The 13,215-nt window shown below is 42.9% G+C and overlaps 1 protein-coding gene across 1 annotated transcript in view; it reads right to left on the bottom strand.

Moving 5' to 3' along the window:
• Positions 1-3,042: 3,042 nt before the first annotated feature.
• frmd3 (FERM domain containing 3) overlaps positions 3,043-13,215 on the bottom strand; it is a 62,338-nt gene continuing 52,165 nt past the window's right edge. The window contains exons 14-15 of the mRNA XM_071513307.1: positions 4,237-4,474; positions 3,043-3,523 (exon numbers count right to left, since the gene is read on the bottom strand). Of these exons, the coding sequence (XP_071369408.1) occupies positions 3,043-3,523; positions 4,237-4,474 (719 nt within the window). The remainder of the gene's footprint in view (positions 3,524-4,236; positions 4,475-13,215) is intronic.

The following is a 13,215-nucleotide window of genomic DNA, read 5'->3' as shown; positions in this document are numbered from 1 at the left end:
GCAAACATGGCTGCCGCTGAAAACCGTGACGGCCAAACTCGCCAAACTAATTAGTGGCTCTCAGCAGAAAAGATGTAGTTTTATTAGGATGATATGGACACATACGTAAATGGCTAGTGTGAAATGAATGGAGTCTATGCCTGTTTTTGCTGAGACATCACAACACAGAAAGTCTACAGCCATATTTATGTTTGGCTGTAGACTTGGTTTACAGTATGATACATACAGAGTTTGGATATTTGATATTAGCAAGACATTTATGAACTGTATGGATATAAACTCTATGGTGTATGCAATGATTAGATGCAGTGTTTTTTTTTTCTTTTTGCTCGATACATATTTTTGTTAGTTTGGACACACAGAGACATTATTCAACTGCTAATGCCCTTTCCTGAGAAGTTGATCCAAATTGAACTACATAGAACTGTTTGTTTTTTAAAAACAATCTCAGTTTTCATTTGATCTGAAGTCAGTTCTCATAGCTTTCCTTCTATCCTTTTATCCTATCCACCCAGAACCACTGTACTGCAGCTAACAGGCACTGGATACTTCAGCAATCACCTGATGATGGCTCGAGTTCCCAAAAGTGACTCATGTACTGTATTTCTAATCAGGACTGCAGTAGCCTGTTTTTAGTCTCCAGTCCAATATTGAGTCCAGTCTCAAGGCTGGATAAGTCTTGGTTCTGTCTCAGACTGTGGTCTTGTCTTGGATATTTTTTGTGTCCGGTCTATTTATGACCAAGACAAATGACCAACAGAAAATTATGTGAAAATAACATGCTGCACTCTGGGAAAGCCAGCCATATCAGCACTGCATATCAATGAAGACAGCCTTATACCTTTTCAGAGCCTTATACCTTTTCGGATCGATAAGTGTAAGCTATTTCCCTCCCACTCAAACCATAACTGAGCAATCACTTCCGTCAAACTTCACTTTTAGATAATCTCCTCTGTATAACCCCTGATAACTCTTGCTCTTATTGGTCACTGACACAGAAAATCAGAAAATACCATAATGTACTCTGATTAAGGATATATACAGTTGCAGTCATTTAAATAGATAAAGATGTGATACACAACATAGCCTAATATCATCCCTCACCACCTTCTTAGAAACAGCTAAAAAATCTGTCTGATGCGATTCAGCAATGATGCTGATCTGTGCCACATTTTACCCAACTAAGTGACTGCGACTGTTCTCCTACCGCATTAGTTCAGTCCGATCAACATCTACTACATGGCTTCTTAAACTTTTTCTGGTCGGGACCCAAATGAGACATTTAGTTTCTTGCCCTGCGATCCTGGTTCATTAAACACATCACTTGTCTTGACTTGATTCTTGAGTATACACACCTCTCTCTCTGGGCATTTGGGGTATACCATCCTATCACTTAAATTACTATTAAAATATATAGGATTATACACTCTTACAAAGGATGTGCCATTTTTAACACATTTGTGTGTTTTCTTTGGGACAACACACACTTGTGTTACTTTTCAACGTAACAAATGTTAATGACAGTACATTTTAATACGTGTTGAAAAGTAATACAAGTGTGTGTTGTCCCACAGAAGACACACAGATGTGTTAAAAATGACACATCCTTTGTAAGAGTGAGGTCACAATATACTAGTACAACCACCATCAGCTGACTGGTGACCCACCTTGGGTCCCAAACCATAGTTTAAGAAAGCCTGATCTACCACAATATCCCATACAGTAACAGTTTCTCATAAGCCTACATATAACCTCTTCTGCCCCTAGCATTTCTTCATAGGTTTTATGTTAAAACTCTCTTCAAACCTTAACACACATATCAAAAGACGCACTAGTAGCCTTAATTGGCGAGCTAACATTTAGTTCAGAAGACATTTAGAAGTTCAACGAAACAAACAAGTTTTATCGTCACAAATAGATGAAACTTCTCTCATGCTGTCTTCTTGATTCCAAAATGACATCAGATAATCTGAAACAGTTGAAATCTGTGGTCTGTGTAAAAGATTTGTGCTATAACTTCTGTAGGAAAAACCCAGGGTGCTACCAAGTCAACTCATGCTGACGGTAGTCTTAAAAAATAGCTTAAATTTCTCAACACCCATTACCCGATAAACTTCAATAAACTTGTATTTTTTTTGTAATCTTTTGTAAACTCTTAATTTTAAAATAAGCTCAAAGTAGATCCTCTGACTGAAAAATTCCTGAAATATCTGGATCACATAAAAATGTACAAAACGTTAAAAACAACTTTTTAAGATTGGTAGTAATCATCAATATTCCTCTTTTGTTTTGTAAATATACATAATGTACCTATAGGCTGTGGCTATTGTTGCGTCCAGTGACCCGGGGGTTGCCGTCAAATCAATCATCTCTCTCTGTTCCCGCCCACTCCGTCATGACTGACAGGCTCCGAGGCCAATCAGGCGCTGAAGATGAGAACCAACCAGGAAGAGTCGTTGCATCAGCTCGTCAGCATCAGGAGTGAACAGACCAATCAGACTCCTAGTAAAATGAAAGCAACCCCCCTTCCCTCCTTTCCATGACTTGTTTTCTCTTTGTGGATCTTCTCTGTCCGTGTCCTTCTTCATTTTTTCTTTCCCTGATTCTCTTCCCTCCATAAGATCTGCCTCCAGCACTTCTTTCTTGTCCTCTTTTCTGTCAGTCCATCACTGCAAAAAGTGTCTATCTTAACAAGTGACTGGATCTTACACTTAAATCTTCTCTCTCTCTAACCTCTACTTCCAAAGAAGTGAAACTATTTTACTCATTCCAGAAACAATATTGTAAAAACAGGCAGATCACTTCCCTCGTCCCGTGATAATGCCATCTGCTCATAAATAAGTTGAACTGTCCTGAAACTAGTGAAGTGACCTCATCCCATCCACAGATTGCTTCTTTTGTTTCAGTTGTTAAGACTGAGTGTAAGATTAAATTACATGTTAAGACAGACATTTGGGCTTTTTTTTCCCCCGCAGTGACCCCTCCATCTCTTCCTCTTCCTCTCTCTCCCTCTCCTTGTTTTTCGTCCTCCTCTCTCTCTCTTCAGTCTGACCAGAGGTTCTCCATGGCCATGCTGATCTTACAGAGGATCCAGCGCCGCAGCGGGCAGTAATACTCGTAGTGGAACTGCTCAAACTCCGGCGTCTGGCGGATCTCGTGGAGGAACGACACGTCGATGTCCGACTCCAGCAGCAGCAGCAGCGTCGGCACGGCCACGAACAGAACGCCCATCACCACGGCGACGAAGCGGGCCACGCTCAGCACGCACGCGTTGACCCTCTCGTTGGACGACAGCAGACGGAGGCCGCTGCTCAGGACTCCGCCCACCCGGCTCCTCCCGGCCAGTCGCACGCGCTCGTAGGCCCGGTCGCGCTCCCGCTCGGCCTCCAGCTGGGCCTGGATGTCCGGGTCGGCGTGCAGCTCCCTCAGCAGCCTGGCGGGGCTCTGGGCCGGGGAGGAGAACAGCAAGTCGACCCCGCCTTGGCTGTCGTCCACCGGGGTGGGCAGCATGCTGGCACAGGGGCTGGAGGAGAGAGAGGAGTGCATGGAAACATTCAAACACATTTAGAAAACTGATAATATGTGGATAAGTAAGATCAGGGGGGGCTGGAGGAAAAGGATGGCACTATATTTAAAGGGGCGTATCCTAGGATGTGGCAATTCTTAGTATTTCTGGTGATTTTGGTACTTGGAGGTGCAAAGTAATCACAGTAAAAAAACTGAATCATAATACTATGCCGTTTCCCCACAGTCACCAACTATAAAAGACGCCCCCTTGCACAAGCCAGTCAGATTTTTCTCTAGTGTCTATGTAGACACTGGACTGTCTGAAATTGACCAATCAGCGCTAAAAGGAGGGCGGGCCTTCCAGAATGGCCAGCCAATCAGAGCAGTAGCTCATTAGCATAAGAAGCTGCTTATGTAAAACAACCTATTTTCTTGTAGGTGGGAAACAAACACTGGAAAGTGAATAGCTAAAGCTATAATTAAACGATTTTTACTGGAAAAAAAACTTAACAGATGTATTGTATAGACACCAGGTAATTGGTATATAAAATTGCTGAAAAAGCAAAAGATACCCCTCCTTTAAAGGAAAAATACAGCACCAAACAACAAAATGGACCCAGAAATGCAAGGTACTTTTCCAATAACTGTTTTTTAAGTGTTAAAGTGCTTCATGGTGGATTTTCCCTTTAAATATCACTTAACCAAACAGAATTATAAAACTCTTTCAACCTGTAGATGAGCTCTGAGATGGTCAGCGCTCCACTGGTCTCCTCTTCGTCCTCCTCTTCGTCCTCTGCCTTAGGCGTCTGAGGTCGAAGATTTGAGGTTTCCATGGAAACACGGGGAGGTTGCAGGTCATTTCCCAAGCCGTTGTTCCCCCCTTCAATACTTTGTTGCTCGGCCTCTGTGGGCGTGGCTGAGGGTTTGAGAGGAGACAGGTGGACCGAGTCCTTCAGAGCCACAACACCTGAAACAAAGATAAGGTGAGTGAGAAATAAGTCTGTAATATTTTACATTATATTGCTCAATGTGTTTACGGGTAGAGATAAACAAACTCTGTAGACTTGTATATGAACCTATCAAATACATTTCCTGATAAATAAGGAGGAAACAGGAGAAGGGGATGATGTGTTTCTCACAGGGGAAATGAAAGAGGAAGAGAGAAGGAGAGGAGAAGAGAGGATACACCAAGTTTTAGCTTATTACGATGCCCCATCAGTAATGCCCTCTCCCTGTTTCTTACTCTTTACTGCCTCTATTTTACACTGCAGTTGATAGTGAAAGCCACATGATGGTGCTCCTGTACTTCATAAGGCTAGAAAACCCCATTTCTACTGGCATGTAAAATAAAAAAAAAAGTCAAATGTCATTCAATACGCCGCCCACCTCCATCCCTGATAATGTGATGGCAGTTACAGTGCCAGTCAATACAAAAATGTTGCTGTTTAAAGATGTCTGATTTACACTTTCATCAGTTCTGAAACGTTCCAAGTGCATGTTGCAGTCATTGCTGTCGGCTTATGGATGCTGGCAGGAGACATTTGTACAGTTCAGGCTTTGCAAACCTCATGACAAGGTACAAATAGTCACTGAGTGCATGCTGTTTCCACTTTGTGACTGAATGAAAAGCCTAAAAAAGAAATACTGCATTATAACAGTCATTCCTGCTGACATGAGCAGACCGGACAACACAGCAGTGAGCGCTGTGTGTGTCTGGACGCACTTCATTCTGAGGTGTTGACTTATGATGCACAAGGTAAACCTGAATGTGTGTGTGAGTGTGTGTGTGTGAGTGTGTGTGTGTGTGTGTGTGTGTTTGTGTGGTGGTGATGGGGGGAGGGGGGAGCATGCATTTCATACTTAATTATTGTTATGTGTTTGTGTGCATCTAGATTTGTGTGTGTGTGTGTGTGTGTGTGTGTGTGTGTGTGTGTGTGTGTGTGTGTGTGTGCATGCGTGTGTGTGTGTGTGTGTGTGTGTGTGTGTGTGTGTGTGTGTGTGTGTGTGTGTGTGTGTGTGTTAAAAATAAGCACAGCTGTCTTCCTGCTATGGATTAAATGGGGGCTGGGGGCTAAATGTCCAGTGACGTGTGACTCAACCAGTCAACACCTCTCTTTCTCTCTCTCTCTCTCTCTCCCTCTCACTCACACAAACACACACACACACACACACACACACACACACACACACACACACACACACACACACACCACCTCTAATACAAACAGACATAAGTGTATTAGTAATTTTAATTCTTGTATCATATTACTGTATTGCTGATGAAACACAACACTTTCTGAGTTCTACAATCGTACAATAGGCATTGTCAGTTTTCAACAAACCGTATGTTTCACTGCATGACATAATCTTGTTCTGTTATATGTACTTGAAGAGTTTCTACTGTTTCTGAAAAAAGTGACACCTCCTAAATTGATTCATAGCATGAAAGTAAGACTCATTAAGGGACACTGTTATATTATACTAACCCTAACCCTATCAATCATAAGACATTTGAGATTTGAGAGACTTTGAGGGTTATTTACATTTTTGAAATATTAAGTAATTAACTCAAAGCATATTAAATATTTTGGGATGTGTAGTCCCTTTACTCACTGTACATGACTATGGACAAGAGTGTCAAGGTAAAATACTGGAGAAATGACACCATATTAGTAAGACAGAAGTCTGTTTGTTTGACATAAAACCAAACCTCACGATGCTCTCTTGTACCAGTGATGAGACCATCAAGGCCAAACTGACTGGCTAATCAGTAACCATGCCAACTGATTCAAATATGAGTTGAGAAAAATAACAGAAGGAAAGAAAGAGAGGGAGTGGAAAAAATTGAGGAACTGAGTGGTGACAGCTACCATGGAAACAGAGTCAGCAAAAAGGCAACGAGTGAGTGGACGCTGACGGAGAAAGAGAGAAGCATTAAACTTAAAAAGAGAGACGCAGAATGTGAGATACAAAAGAACAGGGGGATGAGAAAGTAGGAAGGAGAGAGATAAAAACAGAGCCAAAAATTCAACCTTTGAACATCACTGGTATAGTGCCATTAGTAAAATTACTGTATTGCAGCAGTCCTGGGCAATAATAGCCGGATCTCATCATAATTCATACTCCATAATGCAGAGTAGCACAGTAAAATACTACAGGGCAAGACAGAATTACAGTTTTGGTGTATGAAGAAAATAAAACTCAATTGCATCACTTAATTTACTTTAATTTACAAGTGCTGGGTCCACTTATGAGGCTGAGGATAATATTTGATTCCATTTTCAAACACATTTCTGCCTTGCAGAACGCAACAGAACCAACCCAACCAGGAAACTCAAAGTCCAAATTTTGTAAACTATGGGTCACTCAATATGCTTTAATGTCCCTGTGAAACATAGACTGTAAACAGATGTAGTGAGTGTGACATCACCCTTTGGCTTCTGAGGGGCCGTTTTGGAGCCTGGAGATTGTGTTTACGGTCACCGCCATGTTGACATTTTTCGGAGCCGGAGCAGCCAAATCCAGGCTGAGGGTGGAAACCACTATGGGCAGTGACGCCTACTGTTGGCCCATAATTGACGACCTGTCAATCACTCGACAGGCGACCTGTCAATCACCAGCCCCCCTGTTTTATAACCGTTATATCCCGTTAATGACACAATTATTTTGAAAACCCCCTTGAGGACACACATTAGAATAAGTGAAATTAGCTACTGAGACCATAACCTCTTGTCGAAAAAAAATATTTTATATGTACTTTATAATGTTTTGAGACATTGGGTTGTGGTCCCATTGACTTGCATGGGGCCGGGTTGGGAGTCTGTTTGGAGCCAGTTAGAGCAATTGCCGCTGACGCCACTTTCGTATTGGCTTCAAAATTCACCCGTGGTTCTGGCCACTTGGTCTGAAAACAAGACATTTAGGATTAAGTCCTCCTGCCCTCCCCCACTTCATCTCATGCCAATAATCTGAAAAGACCCAGGGCAATGGAGGGGTCAGATTACATGATCACCCAGAAACACTCCTCTCCTCTCCTCTCCTCTCCTCTCCTCTCCTCTCACTCTCACCCTGCGTCCTTGCTCACACTGTAACTCCCTCCCTCTCTTTCAGATCTTTTCTCTCTTCCTCCTTTCTACTCGCGCACTTTTCTTCATCTCTCCGGCTCCTGGTTTTCACTTTCTCTCCTTCCCTCCCTCTCACCCTCCCTTCTCTTTCTGTGTCCAGTTAGCTCAGACACTAGCAGGTCTATCCTCAGATCAGGTGATTCACACTACAAGCCGCCAGATTCCTATGTGGCCACGACACACACACACACACACACACACACACACACACAGAGAGAGCAGGGTTTTCCCCCGCTGCTACGCAAGTGTTGACAGACCTATTTATCTTTGTTGCGACACCATTCAAACTCATCATCACCCAAACACCTTTAAAGTATATTTATCTGTAAGAGCTTACATGCAAGGATAGACCCATCAATTATGTTTATTGAACTCTTCTCCTTGTCAGCTGAATTGATTTCTCAACTTATCCAACTGAAAGCGAGACACAGGAACCCCTGATTCCGTCTCGATTCATTCAGATAATATTTTGTTATGTGTTAAATTTTCATTTGAATACTTCTGAAAGGTTTTACGTCAACTATTTATCTCCATGTATTTGGGGAGGGAACAAATGATGAAGTGTTACTGCTTTGTCAGCAAAAGTCTTACCAAAGCTAACTTAATTGCAGTTCCTTTATGAGTTTTACTTTCATGCTGGCAATAAATATTAAAGAGAAGGCTAAATGTTGATGGTGCAGTGTCATTCTCTGGACCTGATGCTGCCCTTCGTCACTGATCACTAGCAGGCGCTTCACGCTCAGCAGCTGCCCTTGGCCTGGTTTAAATCACTGAAACCTCTCAGGAGTGTATGCACCGCATTATAATAAGGATCCATCTCAAGTGGCAATGCCATGGTGTTTCAGCTTAGGAAAGATACAATGCAACAATGCGAGAATCCTGTGCAGTGATGTTTTACTTGACTGTAGGGAAATCCCCCCCCCCCCCCCCCCTTTTTCCACAGGGAGGTAATTAATAAACAAGATTTATTTTCAAATTTAAGCCCTTGCTTAACATGTTTAAATGGGTTTCATGAGGTCACATAATATAATTGAAGTAAAAGCATGAACATTACCTTTATAACCTTAATTACATTCAAGGTATTTCATGTGATAGCAGCACTAAGCAGCTCTCTTCAGTGATGCTCCATTCAAACTGCTCCATTCACATATTCAGCCAAATATTCAAACATTCAAAGTGCTTTCCTGCAGCATTTAGCCCGACTACAAATCTGTCTGCTACCTCTCTAGTTGGTTTACACATCCAGTCATAAACAACTGTATGACTCCAGAGCCTTTGCTTACCTGTCATTCATAAATTATACTTTACACAGCACATTAAAAAGTAGACAGGCACGCTAAAGCGTTACCTCATTGAAATTATAGTTTCTTTATGAGTGGCATACAGTATATTCAGTTCCCTCGACACACACAGTTAATGTATATGTGTGTGCATGCTGCATACACACACACACACACACACACACACACACACAGAGGTAATCCAATAGTCTGTGGTCTCTTGAGAGTCTCAGAATGTTTGACAGATTACTCTTGGACTTTGTGCCAGGCAGTTGCCATCAACAAACCTGTCAACCCAACTGCTAGACCAAGCTACCCACTTTACATTCCACCACAATACAGACTTAAAGGTAGAGAGTGTAGAAATACAAGTTTGGAAATGCATCCCGCTGGGGAGAGGGAAAGTCCTGTTTTACTCAAGAATCCATGCAGTGTGTTGAAACAATGCTTTGCTGTAAGGGACTGACAACTGAACAAAACTTCACTGAATGACAATAAGCTTCACTAAACTTCACTATATTTTGGAAATCTGCTAAACAAAAGCTAAACAAAAGCTAAACCAAACTAAACCAAACTAAACTAAACTAAACTAAACTAAACTAAACTAAACTAAACTAAACTAAACTAAACTAAACTAAACTAAACCTCAGACCTAAGCTATTTCTGACTCATTTTCATGCCTTTGCCACCCCCATCTTACTCTTCTCTGGTGTGTTTTTCTGATGTCCCGTACCGGTTCCGGTGATGCGTCCCCCGTGCCCCACCAGCCGTACGTAAACGTCCCGAGCCGTGTGATTGGCTATGCGTAGATGCAGGCTACGACGTGTTGTAATCTTCACCTGGCACCGCAGGGCGTCCGCCACCACTATGGACGACGCCCGCTCCTCGCTGCCTTCCCCTGGGCGGAATACTTCCAGAGGCCCGGCCCGTCCCTCCTCCCGGATCCCCGGACCCTCCGGCCTGTCCGGGGTCGTGTCCAGCCCCAGCACCCCTGTCATGCCCCGGCTCCCGCAGGTCAGGGCGTCCCCCGTGTCGGGCAGGCCGCTAATGACGCCCAGGCTGAGGCCGTTTCCCACATCGCTGCTGGTTCTGTGTTCGAGAACCTCCATCGTTTAATCTGATGACAGACTCCGGACCCAGCTGTCTGCGGCAAGACCCACACACACTGACTGACTCACTGAGCTCTGGGGCTGGGATGGGTATGAACACACACTCCAAAATACACACACACACACACACACACACACACACATGCATGCACGCACGCATATGTATTGAGAGAGATGGAGAGACATACACCGGACACATTCCCTCTCTGTCTCTGTCTGTGGCTCTGATACACACACAGACATGGCGGACCCTCCTGTGAATGTCAGCGATGTTAACAAAGAGTAGGGGGGGCATTACAGGAGGATCAGGCCCAAAGCTGGGGTTTCTATATATAGCCAGCTGGTCCTGGCGATGGAGAGTCAGCTAATCTAACACTGATTACAGACAGGCAGGCCCGACCCGGGACAGGATGGGGGAAACTGTTTTCCTCTCTGCACGGCTTTCTTTCTTTATCTGTCTTTCATTGCATTTGACGTCCAACATCTTTTTCTGTGTGTTTTTCTTATCAGACACCTTTATTTTTGTCTCATTCTATATCTGTTACTCCCCCTCTCTCTCTCTCTCTCACACACACATACACACACACACACAAATTTCTTTCATTTAGATGCACACTCATCCTAGCTAATCTAACTGTGATTAACAGAGAGGCCTGCACTGCAATGATGCCAAATCTAGGATAAACAAGAAGTTAAATTATATTTTGCTTGGGAAAAAATAAAGATGAACACTTGTTGTGTTAAGACTTAACACAACAAGTGTCACTTAACAGTTAAGTGATGTGTCCACTTTCAAGGCTGTCGAGTTAAAGAAAGTGTGCCTTAACACTGAAATGTGTTTTTCATGTCTTTCATGTCACAGCAGTAGCAACATGACAGTGACAACTGGGCAGGAGCCTCAAATATGAAAGAGTCAGATGGGAGTCTAATCCACACGAGACATCGATCAGTGGGAACCCTAGCCAAACCACAACTGGTGTGTGTGTGTGCGTGTGTGTGTGTGTGTGTGTGTGTGTGTGTGTGTGTGTGCATGTATTTTGGTTGATAAGAAGGGGACAAGTTGTACAAACAGAGCAAGGTCAGCACTGACCTTGGGTCAGCTTCCTGTTTCCCCTCTAATGTCAGAGATTAGTGCTCTGAATATAGACGGTGATCCTAGACCAGCACTTGGGGGACACTTTATCCCCAAGTCCTTGAAGCACCAAGCCTAAAACAGTCATCATTTAACTGTTTCACTGTGGCAAACAATCTTTCAACACTGTGCATCTCATCTCATCTAATCTTATCTCAGCTGAAGGCTTCCTAACTTCTGCACCTTGAAAAGCATCTTTCTGGTTGATGGTCTCCACTCTGTTTTAATAACTTCAAGATTCAATCTACAGCTAAATCTCAATCAGTAACCATTAATCTTTATTTTTAACTATACCTGCAGGTTATTACTAAGAACAAGCCGAGGCTCAATCTCCCAGGTCATTTCGATGTAAAGACCAAAAACGGTGTCTTTCATTCTTCAGGGCAAAATATAAGCTATTCAACATCATCTGATGGAGCATTACAAAGCTATCATGAAATTTAGGAAGAGTGTACAACATTTTCTCCAGCTGTTTATTACACCTAGTGTCTGTGTGTGTCCGGTTGTACAAGGTTAGTTTGAAAAAAAGGTCTTTTTTTTCTTTTCTTTTCTTTTTTAAATATAGCCTTTTCTGCTTTATTGGGCAGCATACAACATAGAATGACAGAAAATGTGGCAGAGAACAAGGCACTTTCAGATTGAATCTCTTATTATTATTATTGTGTTATAGTTGGTGCATGAGGCTCTTCATTCGATGACTACCTCCTGCCCCTCCCAAACTGATCAACTGAGACAGCTGAGATGGTTGCTGCTGCAGCTCTTTGACCCTGAGCCAAGACAGAATTGATTTTCCTCTAAATGGGATGAGGGAGATGAGAGGAGGAGGGAAAGACAGAGAGTGAGAGTAGAGAGAGAGAGAGAGAGAGAGAGAGAGAGAGAGAGAGAGAGAGAGAGAGAGAGAGAGAGAGAGAGAGAGAGAGAGAGAGGAGGGCCATAAATTGAGTCTGGCAGGGGAGGTGCGAGAGAGAAAAGACGTCCATCTATGAATAGAGCGAGAACAGGACGATGTGATTTGTACATGTGTGAAGGCCTGAGGAGAGATGGAGGTAGGGGTCTGGTGAAAGGGTGAGAGCTGCTGAGAGAGCGAGGAAAGGTGAGAGAGGGAGGGAGGGAAGAGAGGAGGGAGGGGTGTAAAAGATGGGAGATAACGAGGAGAGAGTTAGGCAATAGGAGAGGAAGGGATATGTGTCTGTGAAAGAGAGAGAGAGTTATGTCCTGTAGTGCGAGGAGAGGATGGATGGAAGGATGGATGAAAGAGAAGATAGGAACAATACAGCAGCAATAACTCAGTGGTAGGTACACACTCTCAGTAAAGACACACATACATACACACACACATATACACACATACACACATGCAGGAGATGAATGACAGATGACAGTCAAGATTCTGCCACCTGCTGCCTCTCCCTCTCCTCTTTACTTTTCTTGCCTTTTCTTCCTCCTCTCTCATTTTATTTCATTATCTCTCTGCCTCTTTCTGTCTTTCCCCTTTCCATCTCCAGCTGTCTCTAAATCCTCCTGTAATTTGACCTTCCATTTGTCTGCCGTTCATCCTCACTTCCTCCTGCTATCCTTCACCACACACTCCTCCCTTCTCCTCTATCCTGTTTTGCACACACCCTTCCTAACGCTTTTACATGCTCTCACTCCTACTACTATCCATTTTCTCCTCTCTCACTCTCTCCCTCTCTTTTTTGCCCCTCTCTCCATCCCATCTTGTCTTTTTGATATTGATATACATCACGATATGGCTTGCGTATGCAAAACCACATGTTTAAATTTTAAACTGCGATTCATATCATCACAAGTTTTTCTTGTCATACATTTTTTAGAACTTTAAAATTGTTTAAAGACAATAAATAGATGTCATTGTGCAGGATTTACTGAGTTTGAGTATGATGAAAGGTTTTCACCAATATTGTACTTGATTCATGGACCAAAGATTACTAGAACAACTTGTTTAGAAATCCATTTTGAACGCCCCTCTCTCTTAAGCAATTAATTGCAGCCTTGGCAATTTGTAAATTGTAGCAGTTCATATTGCAATTTCGTTTTTTTCT

The sequence above is a fragment of the Centroberyx affinis genome, unplaced genomic scaffold (genome assembly GCF_046629955.1).
Source record: "Centroberyx affinis isolate AG114_WGS23_722 - 3 ecotype Tasmania unplaced genomic scaffold, CSIRO-AGI_Caff_v1 ptg000281l_1, whole genome shotgun sequence".
Taxonomy (NCBI): Eukaryota; Metazoa; Chordata; class Actinopteri; order Beryciformes; family Berycidae; genus Centroberyx; species Centroberyx affinis.
This window is presented reverse-complemented; position numbering and strand designations above follow the sequence as displayed.